The following is a 21,342-nucleotide window of genomic DNA, read 5'->3' as shown; positions in this document are numbered from 1 at the left end:
GATGACCCCAGTCCCGTGCCCTGGGGGTTCCGGAGTAGCCTCTTGCAATTGCCCGCGGCCCCGCCCCGCCCCGCTGCTCGGACCCGGTTGCCCCCCCTCAGGGAGACGAAGGGTTAAGGCGGCGGGGCTGGCCCGGGCCGGCGTCGCTTTATGCCAGCCTGGCGGCACGTGCCGGGCCCAGCAGCAGGGGGCGCGCGCGCGGCTCGCTCGGGCTCGGCGCAGGGCTGGGCAGGCAGCGCGCCGCGCTCCCGGCGGCTGTGACTCCACAATGCTGCTGGGAGGCGGGGCGGGCGGCGCAGTGAAGGGGCGGCGGGGCAGGCGGCGCGGATAAGCCGCAGGCTGGAGCGAGCCGAGCGCTGAGCCCCCCTCCCCTTCCCCAGCAGCCGGGCCCTCAGTAGTATGGCATCGAGGAGAATGGAGACCAAACCCGTGATAACGTGTCTGAAAACCCTGCTCATCATCTACTCCTTCGTCTTCTGGGTGAGTGCGCAGCCCCCCGGCGGGCTGGGGGCGCTGCAGGGACCCAGCCCCCTCCGCCCCGGGGGGGGGGGGGTGCGGGGCATTGCTGAGGGCAGCTGCCGCTGGTGTTTGCTGCGCAAACGCCCGGGTGCCTGCTCTGGGCTCTCCGCCTGCCAGGTGCCCGGCGCCCCCCTCGGCTCCCCGCCCTAGGGTGTCATTGACGTGCCCGCTGGGGGGCCGTATGCGGATTTGCCCCAGATTTTAAAAAGACCCCACCCAGGAGAGCCAAAAGCCGCGCGCGAGGGAGTTCCCGGGGCTGCGGGCATTTGTCTCTGTGCCCGGCTGGGTCCCCCTCTCAGTGCGCCTGGGCAGGCGCTGGTGGGGCTGGGGCAGGCAATATGCTGTGTTTACGGAGCAGCTCTCACCTGAAGTTGGCTCCCCTGGGCTTACAAACGTAGCCCTCTGCCTTGCTCAGGCTGCTGGCCCCACGTTAATGACAGCCTCGCCCCCACCACATACACGAGGGGGGGAGGCAGCGGCTGGTGCCGCTGCCCCTGTGCGAAGGGAGCTGGGTATCCCTGCTCATGACCGAAGGGGCTGCTGAATGACAGGCTGTGGGCCAAAGAAATGAATGTTGACTAGCGGGGCCCTGGTTACAGACTAACCTGGTGTTTATGCGCGAGCTGCTTGGTGCGTGATGCACCGGCACAAGGGGGAATGGGATGCTTTAACCACAGCCCTGTCGGTTCTCCATCTCCCTTCTCCCGTGTGCGCAGCCCATTTGCGAGGGGGAACGTAATACCAAACATTAGGGGAAGAAGCAAGCAGAAACGCGGGAAGGTTGGGTTTCCTTAGCTATTTTCAAGTCCGGAGCACGTTATGGGGCTCCCTGAGGAAGCTGTCAGCCCCCCATTGGCTGGTACTCGGTGTATTTTGGAGGCTTCTCACCTATCTTCCCTCTACTGCCCACCCCTCAAATCAGATTTTGGTAAGTGCCGTGTGCATTCAGAATGATCAACTTTATTGCCGCTGCGCTCATTCACAGGGGATGTTATCTCTCTGCTCCAGAAAGCTTATGCCATGTAGAGAATAAATCAGATTTGCATACTCGAGGGTTTTTAGCATGTCAGTTGAAGCCACAGCACTTTCTCATGGTTAGTGCCTTATCTGACACTGGTCTCTTGTTAAAGCAGTGCAGCTATGCACAGGTATAAGGCATTTTCAGCAACCATGCTCTTTCATTTTTATCGCCCGTGTGAATCTCTGATGCTGCATAACTCTTGCAGTGCTGATTTTGATGGTGTGGAACTGCAAACCTGTTGGCTTTTGCTGATCACTGTGCCTCTATTGTGCAATGTGTTTAAGATGGGGGAGAGAAACATTTCTCTGTGGATTTTTTTTAAACTTAGTCTGCTTTCTCTGCCCCTTTTCTTCAAGTTTGTGTTTCTGGCTTAGCCTGTAGCTATTCAATCATCTTGTGTGAAAATAAACTGGCAATTTAAAAATATTTCTTGAAATTAAAAATGTAGTTAGTACTTGACTTGGGTTAGATTCCTATGAAAAGCCAGTGGTATATTTTCTGACTTTATTTGTGTCCTAGTGTCTGTCCTGTGTATAACCAAAGTCAGAATCTAGCAACTAATTCTTTATGACCCAGATACATTAATGAGTTCTAATGACTGAGTAATCAGGGCCCTGGATTTTCAAACCAAGGGGGTTGATATTTTCACAGCAGCCTAATCTGCTCAGCAGATAACTGACATGAGTAGCATATCTTGGCAATGATCTGCAGATTAAAGACTCTCTAATGGTACATGGTGATGATACAATATAATGGCCCCACTGTATACTATTAGATATCTTAATCTGAACTTCATTGATACAATATGCTGAAACAAGCTTGTCGTGTCATACTAATAAAAGCATATTATATATTACCATTTTAATACATCAGTCATATGCAAAGTCTCTTTGGAATACAGTAACTAGATGTCACATCATTCCAGTTACTATATGCTAAATTGAAATTGCCCATTCACAGTAATAAGCATTAAGACATAAATAATACATTGCATTTTCAAAGTGCACATTATTTTTCTTAATTTACATTCTTTATTCAAAAGAAAACCCAAAATTTAATCTAACATGTTCTGGTCATGTGCATATTAACAACCATCAATTTAATTAACATCATTTGGTAATTTTGGTGGCAACCACAACAGCCTGTTGATTTTAATGAGCAGGAAAACTGAATCGTCCTCTCCTGTCTACAAGTAGTTCTTTGTGTCCCAGGCTCAGGCAAACGTATGGTGAAGCTTGTATTGTTCTCACAAATGAAAAAAGGTTGGCCTTCGTAGCAATATTATATAGTAGGATCTAAGAACACCTTTCCCTCATACATTTACAGAATAACTGTAAAAACCATGGTGAATACATTGTACCTCTTTCAAGTGGTTATGATGGTAACCACTGTGTATCCGTTTGCTCTGGATAAACAGAAGACTTAAATCTGCAGGCCTGTTGAGCCAGCACATTTCATGAGCACTAATCCCATTTAAAAAACCAAACAAAAAAAACCCTGCAGGCCTGTGAGAGAGACCAGGCAACTGGGTTGGCTTGTAAAGAAAAATGGTCATCTGAATTAGTCAGAGTTTAACAACAAACATGACTTGTATTAGTCCTCAAAAGAATAACAAACCAAACAAATCAAAGCCCTGCTTTTACTAGGATGTTGCAAGCTTCCAGAGTAGATTCATTGCAAGGGTGTAACATAACCATGCAGTTATGTGACTTCCCTCTCCCCTCCACTCCCCCTTTGGTATGTGTCCTGCTTGTAAGCTCCATTTTGCACCATTACAGGGAGTCTATGCCCGGGAAAGAGGTTATACAAGTATACATTTCTCTCATCTAAATAAGTCCTTAGATTTTCATTTGTGAACCAGTAGCACCTATGTCCCCAGCAAGGTTGGGCTAATTTGGCTCTTCCAGGTGTTAGAAACCTGATGATCTCCATCATTTACACAAAAATATGCATTTGTCTTTCTCCTCTTCCTTCTTTCTTGGGAAAGATAGAAAGAATAGAGAGAGAATACTGCAACAATAAACAAAAATGTACTGCTCTGTCAATGTAATTGTCCACACACACTAAAACAAAACTAGAAAACACACATTGAGACAGAACTGAATCTTAAAGGGAAACACAGATGCATCCAGTCTATTAAAGAGACAGACCACCCATCACAGAACCTTATTCTTCATTTCTCTGCCTTTCACTTGGGCTAAGAAGTGGGAAGGTAAAAACTGAGCCATATTATCAGCCTTGCAGAGGTTTGGTTGGGCTCTTGGTATAAATTAGAAGAGAGTTGGCCCTATTATTCTTGCTATTTTAACATAAGGTAGTATGACCGCATCCCTTCCCTCTCAGCTGCTTGATGGATGGGGCAGCATAGGGCTGTTGGGGCAACTTTCTGCATCCAAGGAAGCATCTTATGTTGTGGTATTTCTTGGGATGCCACTTTCATCCATTTATGCCGGAGAAGCAGCATAGAGGCCCTTGTAAATCAAAGAACTGTAAATCCATGGGTCTGAAAACATCATAAATATGAAAACCAGCTCCTTTCCTAATGTGCATGTCTGAGACCCTACTTTAACTGCCACAAGCAAATAGGCCAGTGTTATGAGTGAATGGCTTGCAAAATTTTATTATAATAAATCCCTCAGTCATTTATTATAATAACATTTTAATAAATGTCTGATGCAGGATGCTGAACTCCTGAGGAGGAAAGGCCTGCATCACTCCACTGCAGTCAGTCCATCTGGCTTTTGATGGATGGGGGCTTTTGATGGTCTCATCTAATCTAGCTCTGTAGGTGAGGGGAGTTGCAATGTGAAAACCTGAGGAAGGGTGAGAAGCAATGGAGAGAAGGGTGAATATGCATGGGGAACCCTTCAGATGAATGACAGGGATGTTACAGCATTGGGGGTTGGGGTAAATGGCAAAAGACAATAACCAGTTGGCTAAAACCAATAAGTTTCTTTGTTTTGTTTTGATTGTATCAAGTACAACATTCAAAAAAGTTCTCTTAATAGAATTTCCTTTTTAAAAGACGGCAAATATCCAATGTGTTCCCACTGTGAGTGATTATTTTCTAAATTTAATTCTAAAGCAAGCTTTATTAGTGAGACTGGTGTCTGAAAACCAGGGTTTCTAGTAGGAACACTGATGAGAGGCTGCCTAAACAATATCAGAGCTGCAGGGTGTTAATGAAGAGAGTTACTTCACTCTGATTTCATAGTATATCTAGCCCACTCATTTCCAAATCTGTTTTATTTAATACTGTTGGCTGTTTTGATAGTTTCCTTTCCCCACCCCATACTTTTTTTGTGGGGGTTTTTTTGGGGTGGGAGGGTTGTTTTTGTTTTTTTTTGTAAATTTTTGAGCATGGCAGAAAAAGTTCCAGAGCAGAGATTTAAAAGCTTATGTGCTTATATGTATTCTTATTCATAATGCATTTTGAATGTTTAGGGTTACTTGTTTTAGTTCTTAAGGGAAGTTGTAATAAAAATTAACCCACATTTTTCCCAATCAGGGTTCTACAGTGAAAGTACCTGTTTCGGAGAGGGAGAGGGGAATGTCAGTAAGGAGCTGTACTGTACTATTATCCACCTTTTACCTTCCTCTTTTCATATTTCTGTACAAGTAGATTGCAAAGAAATTAGAATTCAAAATGAATTTTCTGTAGAGGAGAGAATTCTCTAGGTGAACATTTATTTATTTGTCTTAAACTGTATGTTTAAATATACATTCCTAATATGATTTCATTCCAAACCTTTGCGATATATTTGGCCATCACCCAAATAAAACAATTACTGATCATGGTCTTTCTACGTCTGTCTTTTGGGAGAGAGTCTTAACAAAATGCAGATTAGTTCTGTTCAGGTTATTTTGCTGTAAAAAACAGGGTTTTGTCTTGCCTTGGAGTGATGGTTGAAACACTCATTTGATACAATTTTGAAAAGAACACCACTAAAAAGCATGAATTCTTGCACCCGAAGCTTGAAGGGAGGCCCTGTTTTGAAAACAAACAGCAAACACATAACCAGGAAATATATCCTTGCAAACCATGTGCTCATAAAAGTATGTTTTAAAAATATGGACCATTGAATGGAAGAGCAACCAACTTGAATGGGCAAGATATTTAAAAGACTTATGTTTAGGTTGCCATGCCATGCATAGCACTAAACCAAGTTTTATATATGCTCTAAAATGCAGACAAAGATACTGAACTTGTAGCAGACTTCCTTTTTTTTAAGTTTTGGTTACTTTAAAAAGCAACAGTCTCCCCATCCCTAATATTAATAGATTCCAGTACTATAGCCTGTCTAAGGCCTGATGATTTTAGGGGAAAAAATGATGCTGACTAGCTTCTCCTTTAATGCAATTTAACAACTGGGAGTAAGGACTACTAAAAATATATTACTTTTCTCATTTTAGTTTTCCATGTAGGCAAATGCTCTAGTTGCCACAGGAATGCTATATGATATTGAATGGGAGGGATAGGTGCTTACCAAGCAGTCTTCCGTATTAATATGTAGGCTGTGCTATGAAAAGGTTTGAGCCTTTTTGGTGTAAGGGGAAGGAGGAGACAGGCTTCAATAAATTGGAGCAGGAGCACATCCCCTAAGCTTCTTAGTAAATTAGGTCAGTGGATGGAGAAAGGGAGTGGATGTGGGGCTTCATCTAGTATGGAAATTAGCAGATGCAATGAGTGAGGCTGGAGTCAGAGTCCCCTCTTTTGTTCTGCCTTCAGCTGCTAAAAAGGATTTCTCCATCTAGGAAGAGATACAATTGGAGGGACAACTATTAAGGCTGTGCAAACCAAGATGAATAAAAATCCTTTTAGAATGGATTTTATTTAAATACAGATTTATCTTTTAAAAATGAGCCTATTTGAAATCCTGATAAGAGTACATGTTTGCCAAGTTTTTAAAAAAGTCCTACCATTGAACCTGGTATCAATCACTGGCTAAGCACCTGCAGCCAGAGTTTGTTGAAGTGCTAAACCAGGTTTTGACAGCAGTAGACCAGTCTACTGCAAGTGCAAAGGGTATTTCTTTCATTTTGTTTTATTTAACAAGATCACCTCAATAACAAATTCATTCAAAGTTAAAAAGATAATGGGAAGGTGAAAACAAGCTTTCTTGCTTTTTACCTTCCCATCTGTGAATTAAGAACTTAGGTGCAAGAGGTGAGATCTACTAGTTCTAAAATCTTGAAGGACATAGAACTAAAACAGTCACCGGTTCTCAACCTACTGATAATACTTCCTTTGTGTAATAAATCAGTAGGGTGGCCTACAAGGTGGAGCAAAGGAGGCATCTGCCCTGGGCCCCAGCAATACAAAAGGGCCTGGAGCACCTGGCTGCTGCTGCCATGGCACTGGAATCAACTGGAGCCCCAGGCCCTTTAAATTGCTGCCAGAGCTTCCTGTGGAGTGCCCTAGGCAGCACTTAGGCCTGCCTGAGGAAGGCAGGCCACTCTTCGGGAGGCACTGAGGGCTGCCTAGCTCCAACTCTGCCCCTTCTTCCCAAGGCCCTGCCCTTTCTGGGGCACAGAGGAGGGCATCTCCTCTTGCCTAGGAGTCTGATGAGGCTGTCAGTCCTGCTGTTAACTGCAATTTAACATCCTTACCTGGCTAATCGTGTAATCAATGCAATGTATTGAAACAAGCACTGCCCGGGCTGCCGCAAACAGGGGCTGCTACTGGAGCAGCCTCTGCCCATGGTGAGCCTCAGTCTGCCATGGGCAGAGGCTGCTTCATAACAGGCTCTCCTATCCCCTCCTCCCTCCCCCCCACTGCCTCTGACAGAGGCAACGAGGGGCGGGGGGCAAGTGGCACTGCAGAGAGGGTGGAGGGGAGAACTGGCTTTTAAGAGGCAGCAAGGGGCGGGGGAAGTGAGTCGTCAATACTCCACTCGACTACCCTATAAGCTTATGCTCATCGGGTAGTTGACTACTTGCTAATATCCCCACCTGCTGTAAATCAGTTTTAAATACAACATATGTTTTGTTAAACCTTTCTTCTTGAGTCTGGACTGTTTAATGTAATTTCATATAATTTGGTTTTAAAATGGTGTTTTGGTGCACTTTGAATTGAATTTTAGTTTCTATCTAAAACAGCTTGAGAGAACTCACAAGTAAAATAGTAAATAATTCAATATTCACTCTTTCTAATATGAATTTAAAAAATGAGAACTCTCAATTTAAATTACAAAATTGCTCAAATAAATCTCTATAAACTATTTATCTTCCTGTTTAGCAGAAAGAAGAACCAAGTTTAGTTAAAAGACTGCATTTAGTTGCAAATCAATATCTTTTAATGGTTACCAATGGGTGAGACTTGGGATGTGAGTAATCAAGTACTCGGCTACTCGATAAGCCTATCGAGAAATCCAGCACTTGACTACTCACTTCCCCTCCCCTTGCTGCCTCTGATACAGAGGCAGTGGGGGAATGGGGAGAAAACAGAAGCTGGTGCTGTGGAGAGCTAGCTTAAAAGCTGGTTTTCCCCCCATCACTGTCTAAGTGGTGCTGCCTGCCCCCACCCCCTCAAGTGGCAGGAGGGAGGCTGTTGCAAAGCAGCCCCTGTTTTCAGCATCCTGAGGCTCACTGCAGGCAGAGGCTGCTCTGGCAGCAGCCCTTCTTTGTGGCAGCCTGGGCTGGCCACAGGCAGAGGCTGCTCCAGGAGCAGCCCCTATCTGCAGTGGATCCTAGCTCCCCAATGGGATCCCCCCATGGACAGAGGCCGTTATTCCTGAAAATAATCAGCGTAGCGGCATTGCGCAAGAGGGTTTTTCTTGCGCAAGAAGGGGCAGTGTAGACAGCTCCTTGTGGCGCAAGAGCCTCTTCCGCAAAATAGTGGCTCATTAGATATGCAAATGAGGCTCGGCAATATTCCATGCTTAGCCTCATTTGCATACTTCTGGCGCAAGATCGCGCCAGTGTAGACATAGCCTTAGTGACCCATCTTCTAGTACAGGAGCACAAACTCTATATTATAGTGTACTAACTTTGCTATTGTAATAATGTATGCCTTTGAATTATTAGTGGTGTTAAACATCAACATATATGAAAGATTAAAGATAATGGTGTCTTCTTGTGAGTGTAGCCTAGGGAGAGTTCGCCTGATTAACAACTAAACATTTACAAATATTTATTTATTTTTTTAAACAATCCCAAAACTTGCTTTTTAAATTCACTACTATGTGGTATGTGGTATTTATCCAACATCACTACATACTGCTGATATATGGGCTCAAAACTTTAATTGTTGTCCTAACAAAAGGGAGGTAACCCAGCATAAAATCTTTAATAGAAAGTTGAAGGTGTTGCTTAAGATAACTACTGTATGTTGTGTAATAAACACTCTCATGATTTGTAATAAACACTCATGATTTCAAACAAATATTTCCTCGGTTCAGGGGTTCTCAAACTTATTTGCACACTCATCCCCCTCTGATAACAAATTACTACATGACCCCATGAAGCTTGAACTCACCCAAGCCTCAACATCCCCGGGGGAGGGCAAAGCCTGAAACCTACCATGCTGGGAGGGGAAAGTTCCAGGCAGAGGGTCTATAACCTGAGATCCTCTGCCCAGGGCTGAAGCCTGCAGGGTTTGCTTCACCCACATATGATGGAGTTCGGGCTTCAGCAAGTCTAAGCCAGCCCTGACGACCCCATTAAAATGGGATCCTGACCTACAGTTTAAGAACTACTGCCTTAATACTTATTAATAAAAACCTGTTGAACTAAAACATGGAGACTGACTTAAAAATACTGAAGATGTTCCAGGCGTAAGCCAACTGCTCAATTTCTTTTTACCCTATTGTACCTTCCTCTGATCCTCTTCCTTAGCAGAAAAGTGGTCTCAGAAGTTTGGTTAAATTGCATAATGTGGGTTAGATACAGATTTGTCTATGAATACTTCCACACTGGTGACATCCATTCAGATTCTGAAAAGGAGGCTACAAGAGTGGTAAAATCTATCACATGTTTTGTGCATCTGTCTGTGTCCATCCATCTGTGAATCCATTTGTTCAAGAACTCCTCCTAAATGGTAAGCGCGAGGACCACCAAATTCTGTAGGCAGCTTCCTCTTATCCTAACTTAGGCAGCTTCCTCTTATCCTAACTTAAAGCAATGTCAGGATTTTATTGTGCCAGAACAATGAGGTGTGCATGGAATGCAATTGTTTCACATTAAATGGAAAAGGAGAGGTGTAATAGAAGGGACTGTTATACTCACGAATGAGCACAGGGTCAGCAAGTGCCCCAGCCCCGGGGAACAGCCTGTGGCAGGCATCATGTCCTAAGCTACTCAAGCCTGCCCCAGCCAGCAGCTGCTGATCCTGATGCCATATGGCCCCCGCCACTCTGGGCTGCCCTAGGCCATGGTGCTGTGTGTCACCCATCCCGGGCTGGCCCCAGGGAGCAGCTAACAGGTGGCCTGTACACCCCCTACTCCCATTCTCAGCTGGTCCCTGACATGCTGATGCGTGGGCCATGTGGCCCAGACCTGGGCAATGCCAGGTAAATGTTTTAGTCATAAGTCAGTCATATTTGAAATGTTCCATCGGGTACTGATTGATTAATAATGCCACACTTAGTCTTGATTTGATACACATATATGGTTACTAACTGATTGGATGTGTACTGCAACTGTTGCCTGAGGGGGTGGAATGGAAACACATCTACTAACCCCACCCTTCCTACTTATTTTTTTTAAATGGTAAATTCTCCTCTTCCTGAATTTGGACAACCAGACATGGACCTGTTTTAACGGTGATGACTCTTTTTGAGTGATGCATAGATGTTAGGGTGGAGCAGTGGGATATATGAGTGACAGATCAGGCACATGCTTTCAGATGGTGTTAATTTGTATTTGGGAATTATTTGAAACATTTCAAATAAGGATAGAGAGCAAGAATTCTGGTTTGCTGAAAGACTGAGCACAGCGGCTTTCTGGAGCACAGTTGTATGTTTCGCTGGTGCTTTCACCATTTAATATTCCTTTCTGTTAGAGCAATAACAAGAGATTTGTTTATATTGTAAATAATACAAAAACAAGCCTAGGAAAGAATATGCTCAGTCCGTGTCTACTTTGTTCTCTTCCAAGAAGGAAACAATCTACTCCTCGAGTCCAGATTTTTCCTGTTTGGAAGCCATAGGCATTGTTTGGCAAGCAAGTAAGAGGCAAAACAGGATGAATTAAAAAACCTACTTGACATTAAGACTGACATTTCTTTTTTATATAGCACTTAAAGGTTATCAATAGAACTTAAAGATGGACAAACACGGACAATTTCTGGTGATACTTCCTAGTCAGCCGCCATTCCTGCTCCAAAGAACCAGTTTTTTTTAAATCTCTTGGGTGGGGGAAAAATGGAATAAGGAAAAAACAGCTTTATGTATAACCTCACTCTCCAAGGTCTTGAACCCATCAGTGGCTTAAGGGGAAGGTGCTGGCAAATACAAGAGTACAGCACTGCACTGACCTTCAGTAGCCAAGGATGGAGAAAGGAAATAATTTAAAAATAATGCATGTATGGAGTCTTTTATTTTGTGTGTTGTTCAGCACCTAAAATTGTAAACTAGTTCCCACTTTTAAGTAAATTTAAACTTGCTGGTTGCTTTTAGGGATGTGAATATGTAACTGGCTAACCCAGGAGTAAGCAATACATTTTGCAGGGGAGCAACTTCACGAATTTTAGTATGTGGTTGTGGGCTGAGCCCCTGGAGGGGTTGGGGCCTCAGACAGTTCCTTCTAGGTGCCCTTCCCCTGCCCAGGGTGGGGGAGGGAGACTTTGTGTGCTCCCCTGCCCTCAGGCCCATCTGGGCCTTGGGGGGTAACGGAGTGAATGAAATCTCTCACCCCTTGTCCTGTTGGGGTGTGCAGTGCTTAGAGGGAATTGTCAGCCATTTTGAACAGCAAATGACTTTACATCTTTCTCCACCCCCAGATCTCAATTGGCCTGAGAGCAGGGGAGCGGCAAGACGGGTTATGGGTTGGATCAAATGGTTTGGCAGGCTGGATCTTGCCCACCCTTGGGTTACCAGTAAGCATCACTCTTACCGGTTAACTGGTACCTAGGATAAGCCCCCTACCAGCCTTAAACAACAACAAACCATCTTTAACATTGTGTGCCAAGAAATCTTCTTTCAGGATAATTATTGATTCTTGAAATGCCTCTGTGGTCCTAACCCTTCACTTATGTACGCGAGCAGTCCTGGTGAACTTTGTGAGACTGCTGTGCTCTAAATGCTTGTGACTGGATTACCAAATACTGTTAGTCTTTTTCTTCCGCTCTAAGTATGTATGTCTGTCTGTCTGTGCTTGCCGTTGTGGCTTTTGTGTCGTTAACTTTGAAAAATACATATGACTTCTAAGGTCATTGGATTATTGTGCTCATATGAATGAGTAGGTGAGTAAGTAGGCAGTTACACAGGGGAGGTACGAAGGATGCGAACATACCTCTCCCCTGCCCCCCATGGTCCTTCAAGTAAGCATGAGGCTGGACCAGCATGTTGCCCAAGCCTCCCTCCCACCGTGCTCCGGCTGACCAGGAGAAGGCAGGGGCTGATCTCTTCCCCTGCCAAGAGCAAGGGCAGGGCTGGGCTGCAGGATGGGGCTGCCAGCAACCCCTCACAGCTTGCACACCCCCACCCCCAGAAATGCCTGTGTATGTGCCTGGTACAGTTGTACAAACCATGCCCTCAGTCTTGCAGGGATGCTGTTTGATTTTATTGAGTTTCTTTGTGAGAGTTGAGGTTTGCCCATGAAGAGCAGGATCAGGGTCTAAAAGCAACTTCTGCATCCATTGAAGTCAATGGGAGTTTTACCATTGACTTCAACAGGAGGCAGGCCAGAATGCTGGAGTCTTAAGAGAACATCCAACCTGTAGGACCGCGTGGAAGGCTATGTATGGTGAGGGGTCAATGAGAACACTGAAGGAATCTCCATAGTGTTCATTACTCCAGCATGTGAGCAACTCACAAAATTAAAGAGGGATCCTTTATGTCATTCTAGGGTAGATCTTTCTTTTTAACCTTGAACCTGAGGGTGATGGGTTGATGGCTAATTCTTGCACCAGACAGTTGTAGTTTCATGACAATTTTGAGGCAATGGGAAGAAAGCACTTACTGACCTTGTAGCAAAGGAATTCAGTGGCAAAATAGGAAGTATGGCATGTTCATAATTTACTAGATTAGTTATTTTGTAGTGGAGTTATATTTTGAGTTCTGGGAATTAAGGATGTGAGTGGCTAACCAGTTAATTGGTAAACATCACCCTTACCAGGTGACACTTACCAGATACAGTCAACTGAAGGGCTGGAGCAGCTCCTCACACCTGCAATGGTCAGGGGTGCTGCTCCAGCCTTGAAGGGCCTGCCCGAGCCCAGCTAGCCTGGCCACAACGGTCAGGGGGCCCTGCCCCAGCCCAGCTAGGCTGCAGCGGCCCCCCTGCCCACTTCTGTTTAATTGGTTACCAGGTTAACTGATTAACAAGAATGTTATATCTCTACTGGGAACAGAGTAGGTTTATAGAAGCTATAATAAAAAATACAGATGATACCAATAATGTGAGATTACAACAAAATTCATTTTAGTGTACTGTAAGACATCTTTTGGAGCTCTATTTTGTAGTTTTTGGAATACATTTTAAATAAAAATCAAATTTCTGGACCGAAATTCTAATTGAGGAAATTCATTTTGATTTGTATTGAGTAGGAATTGCTCATACAAGGTATAGCTAAAATGGCCTCTGCTTACCTTATTAGCCTGCTGTCTTGTTACTCCATAGAGATATAAGAGACGTTTGTGTTGCTCTCTAGAAGAGAAGATCTAAAACCGTGGTGGGCAACATATGGCCCTTTGGGGTTCTATGTGTGGCCCCTAAGATGCTTTCTTTAATGTTTCCCACATTCAGGGTTGTCAGATTCTACTGGTTTACATCTGCATAGTTTTTTTTTCCTGCTGGTTTTACTAAAGTGATGTGTATGTAAAGCAAGGGCAAGGGAAGTGAGGTGCGTGCTGATCACACACAGGTTGGATGCAGAGGGAGCATGTGACTCTCACAATCAAAGTGCTGTTATGGTTCATTTGGCACACCCTGCCAGTTCTAGGTATGCAAATGATTAACAAAACTAACCTATCTCAGGAGACTGTCTTGGTTACAACAATCTTGCAGCCCATTGAGATGAAAGAGGATAACTCATGTGGCCCGCTCACTAGCCTAGGTTGCCCATCACTGATCTACAATGTTGGCCGAACAGTCTGGAGGCAAGATCCTTGGGAGTAGCCAAGCAAGTGCAGAAGATCTGAGTTGAATTTTTGTTGATTAAGCTAGCCCTGTGACTCTACATAATGTATGAATTTGGTTCGAGGTTGGGTTGAAAAAGTCACTGGCTAACAAAAAAAAGAGGATTTTTTTTAAAGCCTTTATAAATAAGAGAGTGGAACACACTCATTGCTGTAGATAGAGCAACTGAATAGTGAGTTGATAAACTTTATCAGCAAATGGCTATGAATCTTGGGAAGCTGGCCAAAGAAGGCAGGATGGAGCTAATGGAGAGGATGGGGTGCACACATGCATTTGTACTAGATCTGAGGGAGAAGGGGAGAGAGTGGAGTGCTGTCAATATAACAAAAAGGGGAAACTATGTCTGCCTAAAGCAAAAAGTGGTTGGTTCTGTGCTGACTTCACAGCCACACAGTTCTTAGACACTTCCGCATGTGTAAAAGGAGGAAGCGGGGGCTATGTAAGCTGATGTCTTGGGACCCTGTGTGAAAGAAATTTCCGGCACCTAGTCCTTACTGGACCTCTGTGCACTATCACAATACAAATAATAGTGATGCTTGCTTGTTCTGGTTAACCAGTGGGGGTGGAACAGCTCCCTCCTTGCTGCTGACAAGGGGTCGCTCTAGTTTCACAGCGGGCCTGCTGCAGATAGGGGCTGCTCTGGTCTGGAGCAGCCACTGTCTGCTGCAGGCTTGGGCACCCCTCGCACACGGGCTGCCATGGAGGGGGCTGGAAGCTGGCAGAAACAGCCACAGCTTGAGGCTGGGGAGGGGGTCTCGTGGGCAAGGTACTGCTCCAGCTGGGCTGGGGCGGTCCCTGGCCTAGATCCCACTTTAATCGGTTAACAGGTTAAATGTTATGTTAACCTAACATTTAACCAGGATATTACATCCCTAGCATGTGGGTTCAAAATTGTATGGAAGTCCTCCAGGAGTACAATTTCTCACTGCAGGTACATCTACCCTACAGAGAAGATCGAAGCTGCTGTCGTTGATCTTTCAGGGTTCGAATTAGCAGGTCTAGTTAAGGCAGCTAATTCAAACTGAGAGGGACGCACCGGTCAATGCCATTAGTGCTGCTTCCATGAGGAGTAAGGTAGGTCGAAGGAAGAGTGTTCTCCCTTCAACTTCCTGAAGTGTGGATAGCACCAAAAGGTTGAGGTCAGGTACTTCGACTTCGCCTATGCAATTAACATGGCTGAAGTTGTGTATCTTAGTTCGACCTTATCCTGTTGTGTAGACATGCCCTGAGAGAGATGGGTTGCTAGTGTTTCCCTTTAGCACACTAGAAGTCATTCTTATATTTCATATCTGTCAGTACTCAGACTTAAGATTTCAGAAATTTCCACAGAATGCTTCAATTTTGTGCACTGATCATTTTTTAAAATGTTCACATTTGGGGCAGAGTTTCCCATGTTTGCTCTCTGTCTGAAAATAACCTTGACATTTCAAAAAGCATTTTTTTTTTTGAAATAGGAGAGTGAAAGAGTATTTTCCCTGTGTATATATACATAAATGAGAGAGGGCAGGAGGGAATTTTAAATAAACTTTTGGACATATGACTACATCAAAAACTGATGATGTGGTCCTCTTTGGGGACCAGAACCTTTGCATGTTTGGTGAAATATAGTTTAAAAAAATGAAATTGATAAGCAACTGAAAATGTCTTGAGTATGCTGAGTACTATCTGCGATTGCATTTTTTTTTAAAAAGCAGTCCTGTTTAAGCTTCTGCTAACTTCATGATATCCTGGTGCACATTCTTTCTCCTGTCCTGGCTAACACAAAAAGGACACCTCCAGGCCTTATCTAAACTAAGATGTATGGATAGATAACATCATGCATTAGCTAATACCTTCCAAATCATAGTCTAGAAAAGGCTTTGGGATTGCAGTGTTAGGAAGGGAAACTTTATCTGAAGAACATTATAAATACCTTGGAGAACACACCGCCCAATCTGAAAAAACTACTTTTAATGTCAAGGTTAAGCGCAAATTTCAGTTGCAAAGGAAAAAAAGTTTTATTTTTTAATTTTGAAGGGATATTTCATACTTTGTATGTTCCATAATAATCTGCCAAGTCTGAACATTTTCTGAACATATTTTGTTATACTGATAATATTTGATGTTTTGTCTTTGGTTTTTAAACAGTCACTGTGAAAAAGAACAGATTTTTTTTTTTTTTTTTTGCTGGAGACAAAGTGGAACTGAACTTTTTAGTATACCATTAACTTAAGTGGCATCTAACTTTCAAAGCTTAATTAGGGCCATTTAAAAGCTAACATTAAGTGCAAGTAACTTTTTTCTTTTTTTCCTTGAAGGAATTTAAATGCCAGTGAAGATGCCCCAAAATTATATATTGCATGTGACGCAAACATACACCTGATGGAAGACATTTAACAAGGCAATATAGCTTGTTAGAATCATGTTCATTGTAGATATAAAATCAAAATAAAAGATATCTAGCTTCTATAAGTTAGTAGGTGATCACAATAGACTTTATTTTGTGTGGTGAGAAGAAAGAGGGGGAAAAGGGCAATGCAGGACCAATTTAATCCTTTTTTGGAATCAAATCTGAACATTGCAAAACAAAACAACCAACAGCCACCCACATTGTATAAAGTTGGTTATTTGAATTCACAGTGTGAGGAAAAATGTGAAGAAACTAGATTAGACTACATTTTAGTATATCATGTCTGCCTGATAACCAACAGGAGGGAGTAGTACAAAAGTTTTCGAGTATTCAGCAGATTCAGAGGGGAAAAGGATTGGACTACTAGAGATGTAAAAGGTTAATGGGTAAGCATTGTGCTTATTGGTTATGCCTACTCTGTTACCAGTTTCCTAGCCAGGTGCAGCAAGGGCTGCCACTGGCAGGAGGATCCCTGCCCCACAGAGGCAGCAGAATAGCAGCTGGTCTGCACTAGCCCTCCACAGTTAACTGGTTAAACAATATAAGTTTAATCGGGTAACTTTTAATGGGTTTTTACATCCCTATGGTCTACCCACATATATTCATTAGTAGTCTCAGATGGGTTTATCCTTTTAAGATGTAATTCTTTGTTCATCAATATTTTAGACACTTAATATGGAGCAAATGTGCTTTTAGAAGGCAACTTTCATTGTTGCAGAGTCTCAAGTTTGTGTGCACAATTGATCTAATGCTATATGAGGGGCAACTGGTCAATAATGCCTAATTTCCGCTGCTGATTTAGCCAGTATTTTAATATTGTTAGTGGCTTGCAAGTATGCATAAGAGTAAAGATTTAATGCCGAGTTTTTAAAATTCTTCCAAATTATAGTGGTTTCTGGTCAATACTCTTTAAATTTAAAATTATTCCATTGTGTGGTTATAATCAGGTTAAAAATAATCACAGTGGACTGAAAGCCTAGCATGAAAGTTGTGAGACCTTTTTTAAATCAAATGACTAAACTACATTTTTAGACTGTATTATTGTACAAAACAACTCTGTTTTATACTTCAAGATATGATGGTGTCCAGGGTGTGTCAGTTACCTGAATGAACTTTGCCCTGCCATCTGATGGTGAATTGGAGAAGACTTCATGAGAAGCAGATGTCCTATAACTAAAGGACAGTGCAGCTTTACTTGACATGCCCCACTTGAGGGGTTATCAAACTTTCCATAACTTAAATCTAACGTGCTCTTTGGGGACAGAAGAAGGTGCATGGAGGAAACTGGTGATGAGGACTCTGTTAAAGGATCTTAAATGCTCTTTGACCCTCCCATTCGAATGCTGAAAACTGCAGCTAAGTAGACTCCATTGAAAGCCACTTAGGCTATGTCTAGACTGCAAGCCTCTTTGAAAGAGAGCGTCTAGACTGCATGTTGAACTTTCGAAAAAGCGGCTTGCTTTTTCGAAAGAAAGCATCCAGAGAGTCTGGATGCTGTCTTTCGAAGAAGCCCTATTTACATTGAAGAACGCCTTCTTTCGAAAGAGGAACTTTCGAAAGAAGGCGTTCTTCCTCGTGAAATGAGGTTTACCGCCATCGAAAGAAAAGCCGCGTTCTTTCGATTTAATTTCGAAAGAACGCGGCTTGAGTCTGGACGCAGGGGAAGTTTTTTCGGAAAAAGGCTACTTTTCCCGAAAAAACCCCTGAGTTTGGACACAGCCTTAGTGACCACTGCATCGGAAGTAACTAAAAACAGTTGCTAATGGTGAGAGCTGGTCTCAGAAAATACAGAGGTGATGCATCCAGCAATCACTTGTTGCATACCCTACTTGTTCTCTAATTTGTGTTCCTGAGCCATCTTAAAAAGCTGCACTATGTGCTGGTTTTGTTAATGTATGTGAGGGTGCAGAGGATAACAAAATCATTCCAAAGTTATAAAATAATATCTGTTGGAGTTATTGTAACTGAACCACAATGCATAGCCTGCCTGTTTTACAGTGTAATTTCATAAAGTATAGTAAATATACATGTAATAAAAATGGAAAAAACTACAGCAAATACAATACAAGTTGACATTGCTAAAACTTTAACTTCTGCACTTCATTACTTCTGATAATTGTTAATATAAATCTTTAATGTATAAATAAATTGTATGGTAAGAATTGTCCTCTCTGAGATGTCTAAATCAGACATTTAGTGACAACAAATTGCATTTTCATTTGCTTTTAGAAACTGGGGAAGAAGAGGATCATTCTCATAAAATATGGGGAGGGTGGTGTTTCGTTGGATTAGAAGTATTTAGTATTGGTTAAAGTAGCGACATTGAAGGGTAAGCTTCATTTTGTTATTTTACTGAGAGTTTGCTACAATCTGTACTAATGTGATGTAGAGGGGTGTGACTTCATATGCTTATGAATGTCCTGCACATTAATTGGCCTGTGTCAACACTTCAGGTTTTCACTAAACATTTCCATGTCTGCGTTACTGAAGTGCTCCTTCAGACACCACTACATTACTGTGAATTAAGGAACCTGGGCAGGGCATGGCTCAATTAACCTGTGTGTTAGCGAGTTTTAGAAATCATGCCCTCTTAATGTACTTATCATCCACCCTGAGTCTCCTTACATCGGGATTCTCTTTTACGTGCCACGTGGTTAGTTACTCATGGTAAATTTGAGTCAGGGAGGATGCAACTTGCATGTGATCTCACAATAAATAGTGTCCATTAGAAATAGGATTGTGAGCCTTGATTCCCAGTTTCCTGATTTAATCATCAGACCGTACTACTTAGGCTGAATGTTACAGTGAGGGTGGAATAGTTTATTCTTCCCTGTGCAAGATATTTAACCTCTGTCTCCTGCCTTGATATTGTTTTGGCTGCACCGAAGTCTCCTGCTTGACAGCATGCTGTTCTGCAAGAAGATGTGCAGTTTTCTAGAGTGGCAGTTCCACTTCATCTTATACACCCTGAAAAAAAGTTACTTTTAAGATAATGTCACACTTCTTTTTAAAAGTGTGATTCAGACTCAATGAAACGTAAAATCGCAAACATCACAGTCGAAACACTTGATCTACAGCTCTCTGAGCAGTGTGATCACACCTGTAATTATTAACATTAAATGTTATGATCAGTCAAGATTTCTAATGTGAGCATATGGTGGAGTGAATTCTAAAATTAACTCAATTGGGCAGGGTTGAGGTAGGACACTGTTGTGTATGTGAGTGAAAGCTTTACCAAATGACACTGTGTAGCAAACAACTTGTTTTCTCTGAAATCATTTTATTCTTTAAGTAGCATTTTGTACCAAAGAAGCAAAGTACTCCATGTTGACTGAGTAGTATGAAGATTAACCCCCAAATCAGCCTTGTGAGATAATCAAATACTAGCCTCATTTTATGGCAGAGAGGATAAATAAGGTACCAGGTGCCACAGAACAAGTCAGTGGCAGAGCTTGGAACAGGAATTGAGTTTGGCTTTGAATTCCCCTGCTTTAACCATTATTGGTTCGTGCCATCTATCTTGATGGGGATCTTATTTTTAATTGCTGAAGTAGTTCAAATAGTCTATATTTCAACTGTTGGATAATGTAATCTGAATTTGGGAGACAGGCTGGGATGGGGCATGTGGGAGGTGTAATAAATGCTGCTTCTGGAAGGAGACTGCCAGGCACAGGCTTTGATTGCATCTGCTTTGCAAATTGGGGTCTGTAATTCTTTTTTGTGCTGAGGTCTACAGATTTGCTACAATGGTTACATCAGCCTGCTTGTAGCTTGTGGGCAGACCCAGGCTTACCAGTCACGAGTAGCAGGGAAATGCTCTGTCTCTTGAAGTTCAGACAGTTCCCACAGCCAGGAAAATTCCATTCTGCCTTCCTAAATTCAGGATTGTGCTTATTGTGTTGCAGGGGGTGTGTGTGAGGGGGGGAGACTGGGTGGGAGAGACACAACAGTTTCTCCTACCACAGGCATGAGGATAATTTCCTTTAGTGAAATAATCCTGTCTCTTCAGATGTCTGTTTCCATCTCTAGTCTAGATGATCAGTTTGTCTCTAGAAGGCCACACGTGTGGACTTTATTACTAGGACAGAAACTTTCAAGTAAGCATTGATAAACTTTCCTGTTGGTTGTCCATTACAAAAGAATTTTCATAGCTGTGCGCTGTTTGCGCGAGAAGTACAGGCAATCCCCGACTTACGCGGATCCGACTTACGTCAGATCCGCAGTTACGAACGGGGCTCGCCCCGGAGGACACTGTCTGCGGGACCTCGCGGTCCTGCCACCCGTGTACTCCGGGGCTTTCTCCACGTCTCCCTGGTCTGCAGACCAGGAAGACACGGAGCAAAGCCGCGGAGGGGCTCGGGCAGCGGGGCAGCCCAGGTGCGCCTAGGCTGCCTCGCTGCCCGAGCCCCCCTGTGGCTTTGCAAAGCCTCGGGGAAGCCGGCAGTGGGACAGCCCAGACGCCCCGTGGCTGTCCCGCTGCTGGCGTCCTCAGAGGCTTTGCTCCCCGTCTCCCTGGTCTGCTGGTCTTCAGCAGACCAGGGACACTGGGAGCAAAGCTGCGGAGGACCCAGGCGGCGGGACCGCGGTGCGTCCCGGTCCGCCGCCCGCGTCTTCCTGGTCTGCTGGGGTGGGGGGGGGTGCAGCTAGGACTTTTCCCCCCTCCCCCAGCAGACTAGGCTTTTCTCCGGATGCCTGTGGCAGAGCAGCTGGGGCGCTGCCGGTTGGTCCCAGGCGTCCCCAAGTCAGCTGCTGCTGAAACTGACCAGCGCTGACTACAGGAAGCCCGAGGCAGAGTTGCTTTGCCCCGGGCTTCCTGGAATCAGCTGCTGATCAGTTTCAGGAGCAGCTGACTTGGGGATGTTTGGGGTTCTTAAGTTGAATCTGTATGTAGGTCGGAACTGGTGGTCAGTTTCAGCAGCGGCTGAATCTGGACGCCAGTTCCGACTTACATACAGATTCAACTTAAGAACAAACCTACAGTCTCTATCTTGTACGTAACCCGGGGACTGCCTGTAGATAATTTTTAAATGTGGACATCCAAAATGAGGTATGTTATATATCTTCCATTTTCTCCTGGGCATCTGCCCTCTGCACTCCTCCTCTAAAAGGCATT

General features: G+C 43.7%; 1 protein-coding gene across 1 annotated transcript in view; it reads left to right on the top strand.

Annotated features, from left to right (window-relative positions):
• Positions 1-218: 218 nt before the first annotated feature.
• Positions 219-21,342, top strand: part of TSPAN7 (tetraspanin 7) — a 160,058-nt gene continuing 138,934 nt past the window's right edge. The window contains exon 1 of the mRNA XM_075913241.1: positions 219-480. Within this exon, the coding sequence (XP_075769356.1) occupies positions 400-480 (81 nt within the window). The 5' untranslated portion in view covers positions 219-399. The remainder of the gene's footprint in view (positions 481-21,342) is intronic.

Source organism: Pelodiscus sinensis, chromosome 1, assembly GCF_049634645.1.
Source record: "Pelodiscus sinensis isolate JC-2024 chromosome 1, ASM4963464v1, whole genome shotgun sequence".
NCBI lineage: Eukaryota > Metazoa > Chordata > Testudines > Trionychidae > Pelodiscus > Pelodiscus sinensis.
The sequence above is the reverse complement of the archived record's forward strand: the minus strand, read 5'-3'. Positions and strand labels throughout refer to the sequence as shown.